The following is a 26,159-nucleotide window of genomic DNA, read 5'->3' on the forward strand; positions in this document are numbered from 1 at the left end:
TCATTGTCAGAAAATTAATATTTGGCTATTGTTGATATATCAAAGCATGGGCCCATACATTTTCTCAATGGACCATTATTTTGCTTGATGACTGCTGGTCAGGTTATACCATACTAGCTATTGAACCCGTTCTACGCCCGGGTGGCGAGCATTTATATTGGTATATGGTCTCCATCATGTGCTGCTGCCATCCTGCGCCCGTTCTGTCATGTGCTGCTGCCATCCTGCGCCCGTTTTGTCATGTGCTGCTGCCATCCTGCGCCCGTTCTGTCATATGCTGCTCCCATCCTGCGCCCATTCTGTCATGTGCTGCTCCCATCCTGCGCCCCCGTTCTGTCATGCGCTGCTGCCATCCTGCGCCCGTTCTGTCATGTGCTGCTCCCATCCTGCGCCCGTTCTGTCATGTGCTGCTGCCATCCTGCGCCCGTTCTGTCATGTGCTGCTGCCATCCTGCGCCCGTTCTGTCATGTGCTGCTGCCATCCTGCGCCTGTTCTGTCATGCGCTGCTGCCATCCTGCGCCCGTTCTGTCATGTGGTGCTCCCATCCTGCTGCCATCCTGCGCCCGTTCTGTCATGCGCTGCTGCCATCCTGCGCCCGTTCTGTCATGCGCTGCCGCCATCCTGCGCCCGTTCTGTCATGTGCTGCTGCCATCCTGCGCCCGTTTTGTCATGTGCTGCTGCCATCCTGCGCCCGTTCTGTCATGCGCTGCTGCCATCCTGCGCCCGTTCTGTCATGCGCTGCTGCCATCCTGCGCCCGTTCTGTCATATGCTGCTCCCATCCTGCGCCCATTCTGTCATGTGCTGCTCCCATCCTGCGCCCCCGTTCTGTCATGCGCTGCTGCCATCCTGCGCCCGTTCTGTCATGTGCTGCTCCCATCCTGCTGCCATCCTGCGCCCGTTCTGTCATGTGCTGCTGCCATCCTGCGCCCGTTCTGTCATGTGCTGCTGCCATCCTGCGCCCGTTCTGTCATGTGCTGCTGCCATCCTGCTGCCATCCTGCGCCCGTTCTGTCATGTGCTGCTGCCATCCTGCGCCCGTTCTGTCATGTGCTGCTGCCATCCTGCGCCCGTTCTGTCATGTGCTGCTGCCATCCTGCGCCTGTTCTGTCATGCGCTGCTGCCATCCTGCGCCCGTTCTGTCATGTGGTGCTCCCATCCTGCTGCCATCCTGCGCCCGTTCTGTCATGCGCTGCTGCCATCCTGCGCCCGTTCTGTCATGCGCTGCCGCCATCCTGCGCCCGTTCTGTCATGCGCTGCTGCCATCCTGCGCCCGTTCTGTCATGTGCTGCTGCCATCCTGCGCCCGTTCTGTCATGTGCTGCTGCCATCCTGCGCCCATTCTGTCATGCGCTGCTGCCATCCTGCGCCCGTTCTGTCATGCGCTGCTCCCATCCTGCGCCACTATTGTATTATATGCCCCCCATAAGACGCTCCAGTGTGTATGCCCCCGTATGCTGCTGCCATATAAAAAAAAAAAATACCATACTCACCTATCGTCCGGCTCCACTGCAGGTGTGTCTTCAAGAAAATGGCGCCGGAAAGCGCGGACTGCGCAGGCGCCGATTCCGGCAGCAGGAATCGGCGCCTGCGCAGTCCGCGCTTTCCGGCGCCATTTTCTTGAACACACACTCCGGCTCCTCTGCCTGTGACTGGACTCTGTCACAGCAGAGGAGCCGGGAGACGGAGCCGCACGCATCGCTGGAACGGAGGACAGGTGAATATACTTACCCTCCCTCCTGGCGCGTCCACGGTCCCTGACTCTCCGGTAAAGATCGCGGTATGCGTTCAGTGCTTACGCATACCGCGATCTCCTGGGAGCGTCACTGTGGGGGCCAGACTGCGCCGGCGCTTACGCCTGCGCAGTCTATAAAGGCTTCGGACAGAGTGACGCTCCCAGCGTTATATTATAGATGTACACCATTAAACTGGTTATAAGTCTATGTTTAGAATTCATCTTTACTGAGAAATGTTCTTTAAATTTCATTTTTAAAAGTTCTCCCAAGATGTCAACTTATAATCTCTCCTTTGTGTGGGTGATAAGTATCTGAATGCTGGGGGGTCCAGTGGTCAAGAGGACATGGGTCCAGTATCCTTTGAATACAGCGCTCAGCTACATTCATCAGTCCTGCATAATTTGAATGGAGTGACGGTGCACATGAAGGCCATCATTCAACCATAGGACCTCCACTTTCATGATTGGTGGGACCCCATCTATCAAGACACTTATTGAATATTCTGTGACTAGGCGATTAATGTACATTGGCAGCATTTTTATTTATTGGTCATTCTTTTTAGTAAGCGTGCTGTGATTGTGCTGTAAGGCTATGTTCACATTTCTGTTTATCTGTTCTCCTATAAAATACCGTATTCATTGGCAAAATAGATCATCTGCATTACTAATTCAAATGGAGGTAGAGGAGTCTCATTGATTATTATGGGCTCATCTTGGTTTCGGAACGTCTGTTTTTTAGAAAAAATGTGTTATGCTGAATCCCATAAAAATCAATGAGTTCCCTCTGCTTCTTTTTGCATCAGTTACGCAATGGATCCATTTTGCCCACAAATTCCATTTCTGTACCACTGTGCAAATGGCAATGTGAATGTAGCCTATCTGTTAAACAATGAAGCCAAGTTTTATATTTTTGTTTTTGTCTGACATTTTTCAACAATGACTGACATTTCGATCTTTAGTGGCAGGAATGAACCACCTTAGAGAAAATGGAATAATACACCGAGATATCAAGCCTGGGAATATTATGCGCGTCATCGGTGAAGACGGACAGTCCGTTTATAAATTGACAGACTTTGGTGCAGCACGGGAATTGGAGGATGATGAGCAATTTGTGTCCCTCTATGGCACTGAAGAATATCTGGTAATTGCTAGTGCCAAGTCATAGTAACATAGTTATTAAGGTTGAAAGAAGACTTTAAGTCCATCTAGTTCAACCCATAGCCTAAGCTAACATGCCCTAACATGTTATTTATTAAAACAATCTCTATCACAGTATATGCCTTTTTATTGTTTTATTCTCTCTGAATTCCAGAGTTATTACCGCATAATGTGACACTAGTTAGATTTGAAAAGTGGGGCTTTGTCTGTATGGTGGAAACTGACTTGGGCTGGAAGGGGTTAAACCATATTGTCTCTTTAAACATGTCAGTGTTTCAGAGTAAAACAGAAATATGTATTTTTAAGACTAAAGGAGCTGCCATTACTTGGATAACCCCCTTCTTCTCAATCTCTGTCTCCCTCCCCTCTTGTATAATAATAACCGGATAATAGTGATTGAGAAGTGATTGTTCTAGTAGTGAACAACTCCTTTTAAAACTCCTGACCAGCAGTGATTCTCATATAATAATCTCTTTAATAATAATCTATATAGCGCCAACTTATTCCACAGCGCTTTACAGTTTGCACACATTATCATCGCTGTCCCTGATGGGGCTCACAATCTAAATTCCCTATCAGTATGTCTTTGGAGTGTGGGAGGAAACCGGAAAACCCGGAGGAAACCCACACAAACCACTGAGCCACCGTGCTGCTCATATCTCCAGTGTGATTTCTAAGACTGTGATGTTGTATTTTAATAGCCTGCAACCAAAATATCTATATATTTGCTTGGTAACAGAAATGTCTTTTCTAGCACCCAGACATGTATGAACGTGCAGTGCTTCGAAAAGAACACCAGAAGAAGTATGGTGCCACCGTGGATTTGTGGAGCATTGGAGTGACCTTCTACCATGCAGCAACTGGCAGCCTTCCTTTCAGACCTTTTGAGGGTCCTCGCCGTAACAAAGAAGTCATGTATGTCTTTAATTTTCCTGTTGGCACAGTTGCTGCTAGTATGAATAGACGTTGATGAGAATCGGATCCTTGTACAATATTTACTGTTCGTTAGACAGCTGCCTTGACAGTTTTATGGCCCAACATGGAAAGGTGTCTCTCCACTTCTAGTGTCAGATTGGGTGGCAAAGTATGCCTGCATGACAAGTTTAAGGGAGCGCTTTGGGCAAAAGTGATGTGCTATTCTTAGTGGGTAGTCTGTGGGGGTGGTACATGACACCGAGAACTTTCTCTTTGGTTACGTTGAACAATGCCCTGCATTAAGGCCCCGTCACACATAGCGACGCTGCAGCGATACCGATAACGATCCGGATCGCTGCAGCGTCGCTGTTTGGTCGCTGGAGAGCTGTCACACAGACAGCTCTCCAGCGACCAACGATCCCGAGGTCCCCGGTAACCAGGGTAAACATCGGGTAACTAAGCGCAGGGCCGCGCTAAGTAACCCGATGTTTACCCTGGTTACCATCGTTAAAGTAAAAAAAAACAAACGCTACATACTTACCTATCGCTGTCTGTCCTCGGCGCTCTGCTTCTCTGGTCTGGCTGTGAGCACAGCGGCCGGAAAGCAGAGCGGTGACGTCACCGCTCTGCTTTCCGGCTGACCGGCGCTCACAGCCAGACCAGAGAAGCAGAGCGCCGAGGACAGACAGCGATAGGTAAGTATGTAGCGTTTGTTTTTTTACTTTTAGGATGGTAACCAGGGTAAACATCGGGTTACTAAGCGCGGCCCTCCGCTTAGTTACCCGATGTTTACCCTGGTTACCAGCGAAGACATCGCTGAATCGGCATCACACACGCCGATTCAGCGATGTCGGCGGGACCTCAACGATCAAAAAATGGCCCAGGCCATTCCGACACGACCAGCGATCTCACTGCAGGGGCCTGATCGCTGGTACGTGTCACACATAGCGAGATCGCTAAAACTTGTGACTCAGCAGCGATCTCGCTATGTGTGACGGGGCCTTTAGGCATAAAATAGTGTCTACGTTTTTACTGGAGTGTTCTTTTTAGAGGGAACACTTAATTACTAGATGGTGTAGAGCTGCCAAACTTGTGAGACCACCAGACTGTAGTGTCTTATAGAGATTTCATGTCTTTCTGCTATTGGTTTCCAATCTTTGAAGACCAGCAACATTGATAATATGCGGTCATGAGGGAAATACTTCTAAGTATGTGTAATGTTATTTCTCTTCCTGCAGGTATAAAATTACTACTGGGAAACCATCGGGTGCAATATCCGGTGTCCAGCGAGCCGAAAATGGTCCGATAGAGTGGAGTCGGGAATTGCCCCTTAGCTGTAATTTATCCTTGTAAGTACTTAGAATTGCATTATAGTTTTCATAATCTTGTTAAGCAAAACGAGAGGGACACTTTGCCATGTACATAGTATAATCTGTTAATATGGATTCTGACACAAGTCATTGATAATTACAGAGTTGCATACAGTATGACAAAGACTAAAGGTACCTTCACACTCAGCGACGCTGCAGCGATACCGACAACGATGTCGATCGCTGCAGCATCGCTGTTTGGTCGCTGGAGAGCTGTCACACAGACAGCTCTCCAGCGACCAACGATCCCAAGGTCCCCGGTAACCATGGTAAACATCGGGTTACTAAGCGCAGGGCTGCGCTTAGTAACCCGATGTTTACCATGGTTACCAGCGTAAACGTTAAAAAAACAAACACTACATACTTACCTTCAGCTGTCTGTCCTCCGGCGCTCTGCTTTCCTCTGCACTGTCAGCGCCGGTCAGCCGGAAAGCAGAGCGGTGACGTCACCGCTGTGCTTTCCGGCTGGCCGGCGCTGACACAGGATGCAGGAGGAGTGCAAAGAAGCACAGCGCCAGGGACAGACAGCTGAAGGTAAGTATGTAGTGTTTGTTTTTTTAACGCTTACGCTGGTAACCAGGGTAAACATCGGGTTACTGAGCGTGGCCCTGCGCTTAGTAACCCGATGTTTACCCTGGTTACCAGTGAAGACATCGCTGGATCGGCGTCACACACGCCGATCCAGCGATGTCAGCGGGAGATCCAGCGACGAAATAAAGTTCTGGACTTTCCTCAGCGACCAACGATCTCCCAGCAGGGGCCTGATCGTTGGTCGCTGTCACACATAACGATTTCCTTAACGATATCGTTGCTACGTCACAAAAAGCAACAATATCGTTAACGATATCGTTGTGTGAAGGTACCTTAAGTAAAGGGTATGGGCACACTGCGGCTTTTAGGCACTGGCATCCCCACCGAATTTTGCAATAAACTCTTCAGGAAAATGTCAGAGGTGTTTTTCCTGAAACATCTTTGTTTGCTTTCTCACCAGTTGCTTTTTGAAGCAAATTCTCCACCAGTAGTTTTTTGTTTTTCTCCTTGTATGTATTAAATAGCGATCTGCTACCGAGCGGAAGCCGCCTGAAGAATAGGCAGGTCATTTCTTTTAACCGCTTGGTGTCTTTGGAAATAAGAAGTGGTTTATTTAAGGGAACCTGTCCGCTGCCTTAGCCTCCCCTCTGTCTGTATTGCACCCTTTTCCTGCATTCTAACAAGCCTCTTTGTGCTGCTTAGTGATTGCTGTACAAAGGTTACATTAACCATAACGAAATATTCACACACTGTGGTGGGAGAATAGTCGGGGGAATGTTGATTTCCCTGAGTACCCCCTCCTTTTTTTTCCCCTTTAGTATTTCTGTTCCTCTTTTTCAGGTGGGTTATAGCGTGTACCCACTTGAAAAAGATGCTGTGTGCACATAACCCTAGTGGTATTCCCCTTCCAAAATCGCTCAATACCCGGGCAGTGTTTGCATAAAAAATATAAAACTTGCTTTACTCCCTTTCATCATGGGAGCAGGATTTTCTGAAAGAGGAATACCCCTTTACCCCATTCCTACACTAGATTGCCACATGTCTCCCACTCCTCACGTGGTAGATGCCGGCTATAATGCATAGCCAATATCTGTATCGAACAGCCACGATTGAAGCTCAGCCATCGTGAGGTTTACTATGGCAGTTGAAGGCCTGTTGAAGTTCAGCAACAGTCCAGCTCCATAGGATACCATGATTATTCCTATACTACAATACTTTTCTATTGCAGAATATAGTACTAAAATGATCACAGGTTTGAGTCCCCTAAGGCAGCAAAAAAATAATAAACATTTTTTTATTGCAGCATCTTTAAAAGTCCAATCTATCAAAATGTAAAATTATATAAAAAAATGTAACCACCAGAATTACGTTTCTTTGGTCACCTTGGCTCGCTAAAAAAATGCAATAAAAAGTGATCAATACATTTTATGTATAACCTAAATTGGTATCAATAAAAATGTCAGTTCACTACGGAAAAAAGTAAGCTCTCGCCCAGCTCCATTAACGGAAAAAGAAGTGCAGATCTCGCTACACAAACACAAATATTTTTCCACAAAATTCTGATTTCTTTTTTCAAGCACTTAAAAAATTGATGTAAGATAGTTATAATTATACCGACCTGGACAAAACGGTTTCAAGATCTTCTTTATCATAAAAAGAATGCCATAAAAAAAAAACCCTAATGTTGAAATTGTAATTTTTCTTCCCCATTTAATCTTCTATTAATGTTTGTCAGTACAATTGTATGGCAAAACAGATTATGCCATTTAAAGCTACAACTTCTCCCGCAAAAATGAAGCGTTCTCATGATTGTTGTTAGAAAGAAAGAAAAAAAAATGTTATCGCTGTGGAAGATGGGGAGGAAGAAATCGAAAGCGTAAAAAAGGGAAATTCCATAGTCGTTAAAGGGTTAATGATATTGTTGAAAACGTTTTTTTTACCTGTCTGCATTCCACGTTTCAAAAAGGAGAAATATTTGCTATTTTATTAAGACCACTGTTCATCGTTTCCGAGTAGTAAATTGCACAACAAGGCAGTTTAATAAAATTCTGTTCCTATTCTCTTTTTCTAGTGGCCTACAATCACTTTTCACTCCAGTACTGGCAAACATCCTAGAGGCTGATCAGGAGAAATGTTGGGGATTTGACCAGTTCTTTGCTGTAACTAATGATATTTTCCACCGCATTGTGATCCATGTCTTCTCTCTTCAGCAAATGACACTCCACAAGATATACATCCATGCATATAACATGTGAGTTTGAGATTGATGGTGAGAAGTTGAAATACTTTTAAAGGGTTGAAATGTTACTGGAATTTGAAGTGACGTCCATTATTTTGTACTAAAGGGGCTCACCAAATATGTGATAAAAAGGCCCCCTTCAAATAGCAGCTTGTCCTAGTCATGTGCCAGGACTGGCTGCAGTCTGAAGAAACAAAGCTTGTGAATCAAATAGGAAGCAGGTGTAATCCAGCAGGAGACTATGTCTTTTGGATTAAAATATAGCTTTTAATGAGCCACTAAAATACAGCTCTGGCAAAAATTGAGACCACTGCAAAATGTTCAGTTTGTCTGATTTTTCTCTTTATCGGTATATTTTTGAGTAAAATGTAAATTGTTCTTTTATTCTAAAAGCTTCTGACATCATGTCTCCGAATTTCCAAGCAATAAATTTTGTATTTATTTTCTGAAAATGAAAAATGGTCAAAATAACAAAAAAATGCATTGTTTGCAGACCTCAAATAATGCAAAAAAAAAAGTTCATAATAATTTAGAAACAACAATACTAATGGTTTACCTCAGGAAGAGTTCAGAAATCAATATTTTGTGGAATAACCATGATTTTTAATCACAGTTTTCATGCGTCTTGGCATGCTTTCCACAAGTCTTTCACACTGCTTTTGGGTGACCTTATGCCACTTCTGGTACAAAAATGTAAGCAGTTCTTCTTTGTTTGATGGCTTGTGACTATCCATCTTCCTCTTGATTACATTCCAGAGGTTTTCAATGGGGTCCAGGTCTGGAGATTGGGCTGGCCATAACAGGGATTTGATGTATTGCTTGGAACTTCGGAGACATGTTGTCAGTAGTTTATAGAATAAAGGAACAATTTACATTTTACTCAAAAATATACCTATAAAGAGAAAAATCAGACAAACTGAAAATTTTGCAGTGGTCTATTAATTTTTTTTCAGAGCTGTATTGTCACTGACTGTGAACCACAAAAGCAATACAGCTCATTACAGCTACATACACATAGTGCAGCGTTTCAACAAATGCGTTTCGACCACCATCTCAATCATGGTGATGTGTGTTGTTAGACCACATGGTTTTGACAAATCACCCTTTTGCACTGCTTTTAGATTTCTTAAAGTCGGACTTTGGTCGAGTAGGCTGCAGGCAAGCCACAATGTTCTATAGGTGGTCGAGCTCATACTAATGAGTAGCCACTCGCACCTACCATTTCTGAAAAAATGACTGATTAATTCTACCATTGCACACCGAAAGTGTCAGTGACACGGTTACATGTATTGCACCATTCTGGCTAGCAATGTACTATTTTTACTGATACAGCAAAGTCTAGCAGCCTGCCTGGGGCCTCGGCAAACTGCAAGTAACAGATTTTCTTTTTTTACATTCACTTTTACTTAATGTTTCAAAGAAGTCTGTCAATAAGATCAGTCCCCTCCAGCCACATATATGGACATACAGGCTTTATAGAGCAAAATCCATTGACGCCTGTATATCGTCTACCTGTTGTGCAATTCCAAGCAATTAGCTTTTTAATTTATGTGCAGTTGAGTCATTAAGTGCTTTTGTTAGGACAGAGCACTTCCCCAGACATTGCCTCCCGAGGTTGGGTTGTTTTCCTGCCCAGCATCAGCCTCTGTAGCTTTATTGATGGTGCACTGCCTGTGTGAAGTTTGGTGCCAGGCAAGAAAATCAGACAGGGAGCTGTCAATCAACATAAAGAGGCTGCAGCTGGGCAAACAGACCACCATCCGAGGTAGTGTCACACCCAGAGCACTTAATGCCTTATTTGCATATTAATTTTAAATGCTGGTTGCTTAGGAATGCAGCAACAGATATAATGGTGTTGATAAACTTAGAAAGACCTTTATGCCCATATATGTGGTGTTCGGGTGAGCGGTTGATCTTTCTGACAGATTCCCTTTTAAGGTTTTTAACACTTTTATTCTGATTATTGGTAGTCTAAAATCACAGACTTTATTAATGGGAACTTGATATAAATATATCCATGATTGTCGATTTTGGCTGGATTTCCCCTGTTTAAGCAGATGATATTGGACACATCACAAAGTATTCTGATCCATGTATTTTCATTTTTTTCTCATTATTTGTGATGTGCACACTGTTAGGAACAAAACAATTACAAATGACACCAAATGGAAGTGAATATTGTGCCCACCCTAGAATATTGTGTGTTGTTGTTTCCAGGCCTACAGAGTTCCATGACTTGGTGTACAAACAGACAAAGATCCCATCTCAGAACCAGGAGTTGCTTTATGAAGGCAGACTTCTGGAGCCCGTCAGACTAGCCCAGCATTTCCCTGTGACTACAGAAGAAAATCCTATTTTTGTGGTAACTCGGGAAATGATGACAGTCATTGGACTGCGATATGAGGAAAGTAAGTACTTTTATTAAGGCGACAAAAACACTGTACTGCAGTAGGCCACAACAGTACCAATCATTCACCAAGTCCACTCCGCATCAGCTGTGACCGCTTTACCAAATACAAATGTCCCCCAAATTAGGCTTTGGTCACACTGTACTTGGGTTCTGTTCTTTATCATATTACTAGCTGAAGAGCCCGGCGTTGCCTGGGCAGAGTAAATATCTGTGGTTAGTTATAGCACCTCACTTCTCTTATTTTCCCATCACGCCTCTCATTTAGCACCTCACATCTTTCATTTTCCCCCTCACATCTCTCATTTTCTCGCTCACACCTCTCATTTTCCCCCTCACTCCTCTTATTTTCCCCCTCCTCTCATTTTCCCCCTCCTCTCATTCCCCCCTCACTCCTCTCATTCCCCCTAACACTTGTCATTTAGACCTCACATCTGTCATTTTCTGATCACTACACTATTTTCCCTAATTCCTCTCATTTTGCACTCACACCTTTTCATTTTCACCTCATACCTCTCATTTTCACCTCACACCTCTCGTTTTCCCCTCGGTATATACATGTTTGTCATCTCCCTTATATATAGTATACACCTGTATGTCATCTCCTGTATATAGTATATACCTGTATGTCATCTCCCCTGTAAATAGTATATACCTGCTGTATGTCATCTCCTCCTGTATATTGTATATACCTATGTGTCAACTCCCCCTGTATGTAGTATATACCTATATGTCATCTCTTCTGTAAATAGTATATACCTGTATGTCATCTCCTCCTATATATAGTATATACCTGTATGTCATCTCCTGTATATAGTATATACCTGTATGTCATCTCCTGTATATAGTATATACCTGTATGTCATCTCCCCTGTATATAGTATGTACCTGCTGTATGTCATCTCCTCCTGTATATACCTGTATGTCATCTCCTGTATATAGTATATACCTGTGTGTCATCTCCTCTTATATATAGTATATACCTGTATGTCATCTTCTCCTGTATATAGTATGTACCGTATATCCTCGAGTATAAGCCGACCCGAGTATAAGCGACCCCCCCCTAATTTTGCCACAAAAAACTGGGAAAACTTAATGACTCGAGTATAAGCCTAGGGTGGGAAATGCAGCAGCTACCGGTAAATGTCAAAAGTAAAAATAGATACCAATAAAAGTAAAATTAATTGAGACATCAGTAGGTTAAGTGTTTTTGAATATCCATGTTGAAACAGGGGCCCCATATAATGCTCTGTACAGTTCACGATGGGCCCCAGAAGATGCTCCATATTAAAATATGCCCCTTATAATCCTGCATAAAGGTTAATAATGGCCCCATAATATGCGCCATAAAGATATTTGCCCCATATAGTGCTGCACAAACGTTATGGCCCCATAAGATGCTCCATACAGACACTTGCCCCATACAATGCTGCACAAACGTTGATTATGGCCCCATATAGACACTTGCCCCATATAGTGCTGCAAAAACGTTGATTATGGCCCCATATGATGCTCCATAGAGACACCTGTCCCATATAGTGCTGCACAAACTTTATGGCCCCATACAGACACTTGCCCCATATAGTGCTGCATAAACTTTATGGCCCCATATGATGCTCCATACAGACAACTGCCCCATATAGTGATGCCCCCATATAGTGCTGCACATGGCCCCATATGATGCTCCATACAGACACTTGCCCCATATAGTGCTGCACAAATGTTGATTATGCCCTTATATGATGCTCCATACAGACATTTGCCCCATTTGCTGTTGCTGCGATAAAAAAAAAAATCTCATCGCTCAGGCCCCCGGCACTTTCAATATTCACCTGCTCCTCGTTCCGGCGCTGCTCCATCTTCAGCATCTTCTGCACTAACGTTCAGGCAGAGGGTGCGCACTAACCACGTCACCGCGCCCTCTGACCTGAGCGTCACTGCAGAAGACGCTGAAGATGGAGCGGCGCCGGAACGAGGAGCAGGTGAATATCGTGCAGCGCTCCCCTCCCCGTTATACTCATTTGCTCCTGGCGCTGTTCTGTCCCTGCTTCCCTGGCGCCGGCAGCTTCTTTCTGTTTTGAGCGGTCACCGTTACCGCTCATTACAGTAATTAATATGTGGCTCCACCCCTATGGGAGGTGGAGCTGCATATTCATTACTGTAATCAACGGTACCATGTGACCGCTCAGTAGAGGAAGAAGCTGCCGGCGCCGGGAAGCCAGGGACTGCGCCAGGAGTAGGTGAGTATAATTAGACAGCCCCCCCTCCCCTGCCGACCCCTGGGTATGACTCGAGTATAAGCCGAGAGGGGGACTGCGCCAGGAGTAGGTGAGTATAATTAGACAGCCGCCGCTCCCCCTCCCCTGCCGACCCTTGGGTATGACTCGAGTATAAGCCGAGAGGGGGACTTTCAGCCTTATACTCGAGTATATACAGTACCTGTAAGTCATCTCCTCCTGTATATAGTATATACCTGTGTGTCATCATCTCCTATATATAGTATATACCTGTATGTCATCTCCTGTATATAGTATATACCTGTAAGTCATCTCCTCCTGTATATAGTATATACCTGTATGTCATCTCCTCCTGTATATACGTGTGTCTTCTCCTCCTGTATATAGCATATACCTGTATGTCACCTCCTCCTGTATATAGTATATACCTGTTAGTCATCTCCTCTACTATATAGTATATACCTGTATGTCCTCTCCTCCTGTATATAGTATATACCAGTGTGTCATCTCCTCCTGTATATAGTATATACCTGTGTGTCATCTACTGTATTAGACCTCGTTCAAACGTGATTTGGTCAGTATTTTTACCTCAGTATTTGTAAGCTAAATTGGCAGCCTGATAAATCCACAGCCAACAGGAAGCCCTCCCCCCTGGCAGTATATATTAGCTCACACATACACATAATAGACAGGTCATGTAACTGACAGCTGCCGTATTTCCTATATGGTACATTTGTTGCTCTTGTAGTTTGTCTGCTTATTAATCAGATTTTTATTTTTGAAGGATAATACCAGACTTGTGTGTGTTTTAGGGCGAGTTTCATGTGTCAAGTTGTGTGTGTTGAGTTGCGTGTGGCGACATGCATGTAGCGACTTTTTGTGTGTCGAGTTGCATGTGTCAGGTTAGTGCAGCAAGTTTTGTGCACATATACTCTTTGGCGCCATCGCTCTCACTGTCCCCCTTGTTCACATCTGGCAGCTGTCAATTTGCCTCCAACACTTTTCCTTTCACTTTTTCCCCTATTATGTAGATAGGGGCAAAATTTTTTGGTGAATTGAAAAGCGCGGGGTTAAAATTTCGCCTCACAACATAGCCTATGATGCTCTCAGGGTCGTGTGACTGTGCAAAATGTCGTGGCTGTAGCTGCTAAGGTGCAGATGCCAATCCCGGACACACACACACACACACACACACACACACACTCAGCTTTATATATTAGATTACTGAGCCGTCCGTAAAGGGTAGTTCCCGTTCCAAAAACTCTAGCCCGCTGACTGTGTTGCCTTTAAAAAAGAAAATCAAGCTGTATGTACTTATCCTCTCTGGGTCCAGCGCTGTGTCACCACCACTCGCGTCAGACTGCACTACAGCAAATTACCGAGCTTAGCAGTTATGCCAATGTACAATGTAGCCGCTGATTGGTTGCAGCGGTGACGTCCCATCGATAATGCTGCCACCAAACATTGAGCTCAGCGAGCCATGCCGTCTAGATTGGCAGAAGCCCAACAATTTAGGTGACATTATTGCTGCTACCAAACTACAGAGATTGGGCGAGCAGGGAGATAATGAAGGTAGACCCAGGGAGGATAGGTAAAGCTCAGTTTATAAAAATTTTTCTGCCTCTGAAGTTTTTTTTAAAGAGTGCCACTGTTTTAAAATCAAAAACTTTATTAGTAAAAATATTGTGTATAATGTCTGATATTAATGTTAAAGAGAATCTGTCAGTAGGATCAACCCTGAGTCCTAAGCCATCTATATGGACATTCAGGCCATTGGAAGCTGAATAAAATGATGCCTTGATATCTGCAATCCGATTATTATCATATTCAAAAGTAATCTATATTTTTATTAACATGTAAATGAGATGTTTAGAGCTATGGCCATCTGCCTCCTGGACATATTTTAACCCCTTCACCCCACCTCCCAAGCCTGTTTTCATTTTGATGACCAGGCAAATTTTACAATTCAAACCAGTGTCACTCTGGAATTCTTCAACAGATCCCACTGATTCTGAAATTTTCTCATGACATATTGTACTTCATGATAATGGTAAAATTTGTTTGATATGGCTTGCATTTATTTGTGAAAAAAAAGACACATTTAGCAAAAAATATAAACATTTTGCAATTTTCAAACCGTTCATTTGTATGCTCTTAGACCGTCAACCACGTGTCTACTTTACATCAGCACAATGTTTGAAACAATTTTTTTTTGTTAATCTTTTAGCTCTTCTAGCTTCCTATCAGCAATTTCTGTAAATTTTGTTGGAATAATGAGAACCACTTGAAGTGACTTTAAGAGGTCTATATGACAGGAAATACCCAAAAGTGACACCATTCTAAAAACTGCACCCCCTCAAAACCACATTCAAGAACCTTATTAACCCTTCAACTGCTTCACAGGAACTGAAGCAATGAGGTGGGGAAAAAAATAAACATTTTTTGCCACAAAAATATTACTTTGGCCCCAACGTTTGGCCCCAAGGAGAAAATGGACCCTAGAATTTGATGTAAAATTTCTCCTGAGTATGCTGATAACGCATATATGCGTGTATGGGGGGGAAAACTACTGTTTCGGCACACAGCAGGGTTTGGAAGGGAAGGCGTACCGTTTAGCCTTGAATGGCTGGAAATGTTGCGTTTGTAGACCCCCCTGATGTAACTAAACAGTAGAACACTCCCCCCTCCCCTCTACTCCACAGGTGACCCCATTTTGGAAACTAGACCCCTCAAGGAATTTGTTTAGATGTGTGATGAGTACCTTGACTTCCCAGGTGCTTTATGTAAAGCCGTGAAAATAAAAAACAATTTTCTTTCCCACAAAAATGTTCTTTTCACCCCAATTTTTTTTTTTTTTTTTACAAACCTAACCGGAGAAATTGGACATAAATTAGTTGTGCAATTTCTCCTAAGTACGCTGATATCCCAAATGTGAGGAAAAATTGTTGTTTGGGCGCATGGCAGGGCTCAAAAAGGAAGGAGTGTCGTTTTGGAACACACTTTGATGTAATGGTCTGAAGGCATTATTTAGCTTTTGTCGAGCCCCTGAGGTGCCTAAACAGTGGAAACCCCCACAAATAATGCTATATTGAATTGATCTACTGTTTTCCTGGTATGTGAATCTTATAATGTGGTGGCATATGTGAGTTGTGTAGTGTACAGTAAGCTGTGGTAGCTTTGAGGGATTTTAAGAGTGGGATCCTGGTATAAAAGTTATCTTTGTAGAGAAGAGAACCTTGATCCAGCCGTGGGTGCACCAAATCCAACACAATTTTCCCTCTCGCTCCCAGGACAGGGGGGCATTCAGGGGATTCAATCCTGGTGTCCTTCCCTTCATAAAAGGTACTGTTATAGAGCATATAGAGTTTCATTCTGTACCTGACCCTCTTACTGGTAGGTATTGAACTGTATTAGGGACTCATCCACGCAGATATCCCTTTGGGGAAAGTATACCTCAGCAAACGTGTTGCTGAAGTACTCAATGACCGGCCAAACTCAGGAATCTGTGGCTCATAATCTTCTGGAGATGAGGTCCATATAGGGTCACTAAGGCTACTTTCACACTTGCGTTGTTTGGCCTCCGTCGCAATGCGTCATTTTGGGAAAAAAACGCATCCTGCAAATGTGCCCGCAGGATGCGTTTTTCCCCATAAACTTGTATTGCCGACGGATTGCAACATATGGCCATACGGCGCATCCATCATGCACTGGATGCGTCGTGTTTTGGCGGACTGTGGTCACGAAAAAACGTTCAAGGGAACGTTTTTTTCGTACGTCGCATCCTGCATTTCCTACCGCGTATGCGCGACTCGAACTCCGCCACCTCCTCCCCAGGACTTTAGAATGGGCAGCGGATGCGTTGAAAAACTGCATCTGCTGCTCACGTTGTGCCAAATTTTCACAACGTCCGTCCGTACGTCACGCCGACGTTTAGCGACGGCCCCGTACCGACGCAAGTGTGAAAGTAGCCTAAGTGTCAGTACTGGTGCAGTTTCTGTCCTGTGGCATCCTCTTCCTCACTATCCGTGTCGGAGGTAAGGAAGGTGTATGCCTCCTCGGCTGAATACCGTGATAGGGACGATGCACAAAAAAACGAGCAAGTAATGCTTCTTTCAGGAACAACTGCAGCAGAAGTGTTGGCACAGGCTTGAAAACGTCTGTGGCACCAAAAGACCCAGCAGATGTGCAACAGGACACCACAGTGACTGCCCTGCATTGTCTCCAAGCTGGAGTGAGGAAGTGCAGAGCGGTCACTGTGAGGTCAGACCGCGACTGCAAACTGATTGGTGACGCTGCCGTTACCTAGCATCAGACTATGGTCCGTGCTGTTAGGCTATGTGCACACGTTGCAGAATTAGTGCGGATCCGCAGCGGATTTTTCCGTGCAGAAACGCTGCAGTTCCGCACTGTGATTTACAGTACAATGTAAATAAATAGAAAAAAAATGCTGTGCTAATGGTGCGGTAAAATCCGCATGAAAACCGCTGCGGATCAAAAGAAGTAGCATGTCACTTCTTTTGTGCGGAACTGCAGCGTTTCTGACCCCTTCCATGATAGAAATCCGCAGGGGAAAAAAAAAAGGAAATTCGGAAAAAATCCTCATCAATTCCGCAACAAAAACGCACAAAATCCGCACCTGCGTTTTCTGCCAGGAGATGAGGATTTTGTGCGGAAAATGCAGCACCCCAATCCGCAACGTGTGCACATAGCCTAAGAGCACAGATCATAGGCTGGACCTCAGTGTTTCAGGCATTTTCATTGCCTGTAACAATGAAATCACTGTGATTGTTCAGAATTGAACAGCCAATCACAGCGATCGTAGTTTGGGGGGATGGCGACACCCTGACTCCGGTCATAGTGCCGCTTTTTTCTCCAGGACGAATCCCATACGTCCTAAATCAAGAATATGGAATACGTCTAAGGTCGTTAAAGGGTTAAATGACGGGGGGGGGGGGGGGGGCATTACAAAGGTCAGCCAAGTAATGACTGACAGTCTGCTCTTCTGATCTACATGTTTTAACCGGGTAACTCCCCTTTTATTTAAATAAGCTATGGAGTCAGATTATCATGCAGATCTGTGCCGATCTTAAAAAGCTCATTTACATATTAAGAAAAATGTGATTTCCCCCCACAACCTGTATTTCAGACTTCAGATATCATTTTATTCAGCTGCCTATGACCTACATGCCCAACTAGCTGGTTTAGGAGGGTTGGTCTTACTGACAGATCCCCTTTAACTTGTAGCAGGATAGTTGCAATGAAATGCTGTCCCAAAGATCCTGTAAAAACTGTTTCTCATAGGCTGAGGCAATGGCTTTAGTGTGCTCCTGCTGTTTCATTCATTGTAAAGTCCTGGTATTAATCATCTGTCTTTCCTCAGTATCAATCCCTAAACTTCACTCACATTATGACTTGGACATTGATGCCAACATGGCTAAGGTTTGTGCCTTACTTATTAATTTTACTTCTGACCTATCCATTTTCTGTAGTCCTGCTATATATGTCCTACTTTGTTCTCCAGGCTGTCAATGGGGTCGTCTGCTACTACTGCCGAGTAGCCTCATCTCTGTTACTTACACAAGAACTTACACGAAAAGGAATTTCTTGGCTCATGTAAGGATTTATTATCTTTATTATGGTGTAAAGGGTCATTGCAATTTATCTAGGTTTTGGCATAGCTACAATAACTGTTTTTGTCCTGAGAGCACCCTGTACTGCAGTGCATCAATGTTGAGGGATGGAAAATATGAAAATGGGAAAGAATTAAACGGAATCTGTCACCAGGTTTTTGCTATGTAATCTGAGAGCCCCATGAGGTAGGGGCAGGGAGCCTGATTCTAGGGATGTCACTTATTAGGCTGTGTTTTGCTGTTTCAATAAAATTAGTGTTTTATGTGCAGGAAATTATCACTACAATAGTAGCTGACTTTTGCTCCTAGTCAACCACGTCCTCTGCGCTGATTAGCAGCTTACTGTCAGTATATAATGTACACAGCTGCCAATCCAGTGGTGTGGGCAAGGCTCAACATTCTGAGCTCTGCTAGTTCTGCTGAAAATAAAATGGTCATAGTATCACAACTCCTGCACCCAGGAATCTAAGTGATAAATCTTAGGAATTGGGGCTTCTGTCCCTACATCATGCTGCTGCCATATTATGTAACAAAAACCTGCTGACAGAGTCCCTTTTACCCCTTTATGACTTATGACGTACTTATACGTCTGGCCTCTTCCTTCCCTTTGATGCATGCTCCAGCGCTGTGCCCGCATCTTTTCAGGCACATGACAGCTGATCTGCTCAGCTGTCATGTGCCCCTAACAGCTACGGGTGGAATAGCGGGGTGCTGATGGGTTAGCATGACAACCAGGGGTCTGCAGGAGACCCCCGTACTACTTGTTTCAGATCTGCCATGAGTGTGGCCCATGGCCGCTGTTAATAGCAGATGATCATTTCTGCTACACAGAGCAGGCCTGAAGCCCCACTATGTGTAGCACAAGCGATCAGAAGATTGCAGCTTCAAGTCTCTTAAGGAAACTATTGAAGTCAGTAAAAAATAAAATAAATGTTTAAAAAATACATATATATCCAAATCACCCCCTTTTGACCCCATTCAAAAGAAAAACTAAAATACACATCTGGTATCGCTGTGTTCATAAAAGCCTGATCTATCAAAATATAACAATAATTAATCCAATCAGTAAACGGCATAACAACCAAAAATCAAGGCGCCAGAATTATGGATTTTTGCAATAACGGGTGATCGAAAAATCGTATCTACCCCAAAATGGTATCAGTAAAAACATCTGCTTGGCGCAGAAAAAAGCAAGCCCCAGATCCCGAAAAATGGAGACGCTACAGGTATCGGAAAATGGTGCCTTTTTTTAATTTTTTTATTTTTTTTTTTAAACAAGCTTTAGATTTTTTCCCAACTCTTAATAAAAATATCTTCGAACCCATAATGACCTGGAGAGTTATAATGGCAGGTCAGTTTTAGCATTTAGTGAATATGTTAAAAAAAAACAATTGTGGATTTGCACTTTTTTTGCAATTTCACTTTACTTGGAATTTTTTTCCCGTTTTCCAGTACACGATATGGTAAGGCTACTTTCACACTAGTGTCGTTCGACGCACGTCACAATGCGTCGTTTTGAAGAAAAAACGCATCCTGCAAAGTTGCCTGCAGGATGCGTTTTTTCTCCATAGACTTTAATTAGCGACGGATTGCCACACGTTGCGACGGATGCGATGTGTTTTTTTGTCCGTCGGGACAAAAAAACGTTGCTTGCAACGTTTTTTTTTGTCTGTCAGGTCCGCTTTTTCCGACCACGCATGCGCGGTTGGAACTCCGCCCCCTCCTCCCCGGACCTTACAATGGGGCAGCGGATGTGTTGTAAAACTGCATCCGCTGCTCCCGTTGTGATTTTACTTCACAGCATGCGTCGGTACGCCGGCCCGACGCACTGCAACGGGCCCGTACCGACACTAGTGTGAAAGTAGCCTAAGACCAATGGTGTTTAGTGCTAGAGCTGATATAGAAGTGGTAGTTAATATTAACATGTAATGCCATGTTCACATCCGTTTAGTAGGCGCCAGCCCAGATTTCATCACTTGCTTGTTCTCATACTTCTTGTCAGCAGTGTCATCTCTTTTTCAGTGAAGTAATGAGGAATGAGTATAACGAGACCGTTCACAAAAATACTGAAGTCCATCTGCAATTCAACTTCTGCAACAGAACTATCGAGAAAGACCTCAAGACGTAAGTTCTGAAACTACCATTGTGAAGTGTCCCCTTATGTTCTGCAGATTAAGGACCAGGCCTAATTTGGCCTTTAAGTCAACACATCATTTTTGAGAGTGTTTTTTTTCCATTGTCACATTCCAGGAGCCATAACTTTATCTTTTTTGTAGACCTAGCTGTATTAGAGCATTTTTTTATTTATTTTTTTTTTTTTTTTTTTATGATTAGTTATATTTGTCAATGCCACCATTTTTAGGGTATACATAACCTAACATGTGACTTTTATTAACTTCTTATGGGAAGAAAAATAAAAAAAACCTCCAATTCTGCTGTTGTTTTTGACATTCTATATTTTAGACCTTTCATCTGCTGTACAAATAAAGTATTACCGTATATACTCGAGTATAAGCCGAGATTTTCAGCCCAAAAAAATGGACTGAAAGTGCCCCTCTCGGCTTATACTCAAGTCATGGTTGGCGGGTGAGGGGGAGCGACGACTGTCACATACTCACCTGCTCCTGGCGCTCCTGACGCGGTCTCTGCATGTCCCATGGTCTCCGGAGCCGGCAGCTTCTTCTCCTGTTCAGCGGTCACGTGGTACCGCTCATTAAAGTAATGAATATGGACCCCACTCCCATAAGGATGGAGCCGCATATTCATTACTGTAATGAGTGGTACCAGTGACCACTGAACAGAGGAACAAGCTGCCCGCTCCCGGAGACCATCTATCCGGGAGAAGCTGCCAGGCACCGTGCCGGGAGCAGGTGGGTATTTCATATTCACCTTTCGTCGCTCCACCGACGCTCCATCTTCCGCGTCCTCTGCAGTGACTGTTCAGGTCAGAGGGCGCGATGACGTATTATATGTGGCACATTGTTATATGGAGCATCTAATGGGGCCATAATGAACTATATGGAGCATTATATGTGGCACATTGTTATGTGGAGCATCTTATGGGGCCATAATGAACTGTATGGAGCATTATATGTGGCACATTGTTATATGGAGCATCTAATGGGGCCATAATGAACTATATGGAGCATTATATGTGCCAATTTGTTATATGGAGCATCTATGGGGCCATAGTGAACTGTATGGAGCATTATATGTGGCACATTGTTATATGGAGCATCTAATGGGGCCATAATAAACTATATGGAGCATTATATGTGGCACATTGTTATATGGAGCATCTAATGGGGCCATAATGAACTATATGGAGCATTATATGTGGCACATTGTTATATGGCGCATCTTATGGGGCCATAATGAACTGTATGGAAAATTATATGTGGCACATTGTTATATGGAGCATCTAATGGGGCCATAATGAACTATATGGAGCATTATATGTGGCACATTGTTATATGGAGCATCTTATGGGGCCATAATGAATTGCATGGAGCATTCTATGTGCCAATTTGTTATATGGAGCATCTATGGGGCCATAGTAAACTGTATGGAGCATTATATGTGGCACATTGTTATATGGAGCATCTAATGGGGCCATAATAAACTATATGGAGCATTATATGTGGTACATTGTTATATGGAGCATCTATGGGGCCATAATGAACTGTATGGAGCATTATATGGGGCACATTGTTATATGGAGCATCTATGGGGCCATAATGAACTGTATGAAGCATATGTGGCACATTGTTATATGGAGCATCTTATGGGGCCATAATGAACTATATGGAGCATTATATGTGACACATTGTTATATGGAGCATCTTATGGGGCCATAATGAATTGCATGGAGCATTATATGTGCCAATTTGTTATATGGAGCATCTAATTGGGCCATAATGAACTATATGGAGCATTATATGTGGCACATTGTTATATGGAGCACCTTATGGGGCCATAATGAATTGCATTGAGCATTATATGTGCCAATTTGTTATAAGGAGCATCTATGGGGCCATAGTGAACTGTATGGAGCATTATATGTGGCACATTGTTATATGGAGCATCTAATGGGGCCATAATAAACTATATGGAGCATTATATGTGGCACATTGTTATATGGAGCATCTATGGGGCCATAATGAACTGTATGGAGCATTATATGTGGCACATTGTTATATGGAGCATCTTATGGGGCCATAATGAACTGTATGGAGCATTATATGTGGCACATTGTGATATGGAGTATCTTATGGGGCCATAATGAATTGTATGGAGCATTATATGTGGCCCATTGTTATATGGAGCATCTTATGGGGCCATAATCAGCATTTGTGCAGCATTATATGGGGCATATTTTAATATGGAGCATCTTATGGGGCCCATCATAACTTTTATGGAGCATTATATGGGGCGTATTTTGTATGGAGCATCTTATGGGGCCCATCATGAACTGTATGGAGCATTATATGGGGCTTCTGATTCAATATGGATATTAAAAAAACACTTAACCTACTGATGTCTCAATTAATTTTGCTTTTATTGGTATCTATTTTTATTTTTGACATTTACCGGTAGCTGCTGCATTTTCCACCCTAGGCTTATACTCGAGTCAATAAGTTTTCCCAGTTTTTTGTTGCAAAATTAGGGGGTCGGCTTATACTCGGGTCAGCTTATACTTGAGTATATATGGTAACTGGTTGGCATGATTATGGAGATACCGCATTTATGTTTTGTATATGTTTTATTGCTTTTATACAATATTGTTTGGAAATAAAAATCATTTGTTTTGTGTTGCCATGTTTTGCAAATTGTCTCTTCAGAGAGGAAGAGAACTAGAACTCTAGTGCCACGCATTAGAAGTTTCAATCCTGACAGTCAGTCGACCCTTTAACGAGCCTTGTCACATGACTTAGGATAAAAGCCAAACCAGAATCACAATATGCAAACCCTGTTTCAGGGTACTGCCCCTTGTCAGTGTAAAGTGCGGCTTTAAGTTTCCTCATCTCGGCATGCTTAACATGTCACTCTCCACAAGGAGAAACATTACTACTTGGATAATGGTCAGATGCCTCTCAGCCTCTCAGACGCCTCTCAGCCAAACCAGATCTCACACTTTGCACTGATGAGGGGCAGTACCCCGAAACAGTGTCTGCAAATTGAGATTCTGGTTTGGCTATTATCCTAAGTCATGTGACAAAGCTCGTTAAAGGGTCGACATTGACTGTTAGGATTGCTACTTCCAATAGGTGGCAGTAGAGTTCTAGCCCTCTTCCTCTCTGAAGAGACAATTTGCATATTTCCCAGAGGAGCATTGTGTCTTCAAGTCTCATCATATGGGCATACTTAACATGTCACTTTTTGCAAGGAGAAACGATACTTCTTTGATCCCTGTTGCCATATTTTGAAAGTCAGAATTTTAATACAATGGAGCTATAGGAGAGCTTGTGTTTTGCGAGACAAGCTGTAGTTTTCACTGGTACTGTTTTGGGTTGAATCTAATTTTTTGATTACCTTTTTATATATTTTTTTTGTAAGGGAATGAACAAAAAACTGCTTTGTTTTTTGTATTTATTTTTTCGCATGCTCCATGCAGGGTAAATCAAAACATGGAATTATAGTATGTTTGATACAATTACAGCCATGTCAAATTTGTTAAAAATTGTTTTTATGTTTTACCACTCTTACACAAGAAAATCACCTTAAAAAAGTTGTTGTTTTTTTCTCTCGTCATCATATTCAGAGATTTCTTTTTCATCTTTCCAAGTATAAAGTTTGGGTTGTTGTTTTTTTAACTTGTTTTATTGAATAGGTAGTATCACACAAAGCAACAACATAATGGCATTTTACGATACAGACAGCCTCTCTCAGTGAAAGTTTTCCCAACTGACTTTATTCTGAACAAAGGATGATACTTAAAACAGGAAATGGGGGAGGTCCCACAACTTCTGAATAGTTAGTGTCACTCTGATTAGTTCATTCCAAGCTTCATTTCCAAATACGGTGTATTCGTCTCTTCACTCTTGCATTCCAAAGATTCCTTCCAAGTCTTCAAGGATCTTCAAGACAGTTTTAAAGACACAATCGCCATCTTGCTACACCATATCTGAACTTACTTATATAAGGTTTAATAATTGATTTCATTAGACATTTTCTCCTTCACAGTCCCCCCTAAATCAATTATTAACCTGATGTCACAATGTAACATAATCCAATAGGTGGTCGGTCAATCAATGGCGCAACACACAAAAAAAAGGGATGGGAAAGTGGGGAAAGGAAGGCCTTACCGATAGGAAAATGGGGAATGGTCACCACCTGAATTTAACCTGAACCTGTCCCTGCACTGCCCTAACGCCCTAAGTGGGTCCTTCCCCCCACCGCCGCCAGGAACCTCGTCCCTCACTGTCACCTAACTCTTACCTGACTAGTGCACTGGCCGGCAAGGGACGCTAGCCTCACCACTGCAGATAATTCACACAGGGGACAGTGACAAACACAAAAAGACAAGAGAACACAGTACATGGATCATGACATCTGAGCTGTCCATTAGACGTAATGTTAAGCTTTTACCCCCCTTGATTCAGTCTTTATTCATGCGGAAATCATATATAATCAATCATATATATATATATATATATATATATATATATTTATCCCTGTTTAATAAATCGAATTGGTCTTCAGGGGTTTATAGTAGAATCATGGCAATCACCATCTTCTTGGAAAACCAGCGTAGGGGTTAGGCTGTCCACGCTCCCCCAGCACAAACACTAATCTTATCTCACGTGCGGTCACAGATAGGACAGCTAATTCTGGAAGAGGGACAGCACTCTCAAACACACATAACCAGACGGACGGACAAACACAAAAACTGACCGTCCTCTGTAACTGGGATTTCTATCTCAGACCTTGTGCACAATGCTAGGGTTCAAAGAGGTTTCTACCGTTTTTTGCACTACGTGGTTCGACCACCCGTGATTCTATCACGCCATGCTCCCCACCCGAGACTCTAGGAGCAACTTTGCGCTCAGCGTATCATAGACAACCTCCTCTCCCCCTGCCTGCTACACATAGGCAGTAGACTCAATACCCCATCACAGTGCTGGCACGAGACAAGACATGCAGGATACAAGCAATCAATCACGGTTTGTGCTCCTCACAGCCAGTAGCCGTGGGTTCTTAGGGCCACCAGGTGTACGTATCCCTCACCCACCGTGTCAGGGCGGCACAGACACTCGGCAAACACGAGTACAGAACACACAGAATGGTTCGAGAAACACAGGCAAGTACTACAAATTCATAAAGGAATCAGCAGACTTACCGTGTTTTTATGGAGGTGATCAGTCTCCTTGTCGAACCACTCTGGACGTTCTTCCTCGATCCATTCCTGGTGTCAATGTCTGGGGAGCGTACAGCTTCAGTTGGCCCCACGTTGGGCGCCAAAAATGTGAAGGTGATCTCTTAAAGTGAGATCAATATGATTGCTTATACCTGACCAAATATAAACTGAGTGCTGGCTTAGGGGCTAGGAATGCATCGGACACACATACGATACAGACAGCCTCTCTCAGTGAAAGTTTTCCCAACTGACTTTATTCTGTACAAAGGATGATACTTAAAACAGGAAATGGGGAGGTCCCACAACTTCTGAATAGTTAGTGTCACTCTGATTGGTTCATTCCAAGCTTCATTTCCAAATACGGTGTATTTGTCTCTTCACTCTTGAATTCCAAAGATTCCTTCCAAGTCTTCAAGGATCTTCAAGACAGTTTTAAAGACACAATCGCCATCTTGCTACACCATATCTGAACTTACTTATATAAGGTTTAATAATTGATTTCATTAGACATTTTCTCCTTCACAACTGGGCATGTGGCATCCCTAGATTTACCTATTTTCCCCCAATCTAAGCGGTGTGAGATA

General features: G+C 43.4%; 1 protein-coding gene across 2 annotated transcripts in view; it reads left to right on the forward strand.

The window, feature by feature from the left end:
- The window catches only part of TBK1 (TANK binding kinase 1), a 114,981-nt gene that overhangs the window by 21,307 nt on the left and 67,515 nt on the right, over positions 1-26,159 (forward strand). For both annotated transcript variants that reach the window (XM_069764669.1, XM_069764670.1), the window contains exons 5-12: positions 2,691-2,872; positions 3,644-3,804; positions 5,043-5,153; positions 7,777-7,956; positions 10,162-10,352; positions 17,969-18,027; positions 18,110-18,201; positions 20,241-20,342. In XM_069764669.1, the coding sequence (XP_069620770.1) occupies positions 2,691-2,872; positions 3,644-3,804; positions 5,043-5,153; positions 7,777-7,956; positions 10,162-10,352; positions 17,969-18,027; positions 18,110-18,201; positions 20,241-20,342 (1,078 nt within the window). The remainder of the gene's footprint in view (positions 1-2,690; positions 2,873-3,643; positions 3,805-5,042; positions 5,154-7,776; positions 7,957-10,161; positions 10,353-17,968; positions 18,028-18,109; positions 18,202-20,240; positions 20,343-26,159) is intronic.

The sequence above is a fragment of the Ranitomeya imitator genome, chromosome 4, assembly GCF_032444005.1.
Source record: "Ranitomeya imitator isolate aRanImi1 chromosome 4, aRanImi1.pri, whole genome shotgun sequence".
NCBI lineage: Eukaryota > Metazoa > Chordata > Amphibia > Anura > Dendrobatidae > Ranitomeya > Ranitomeya imitator.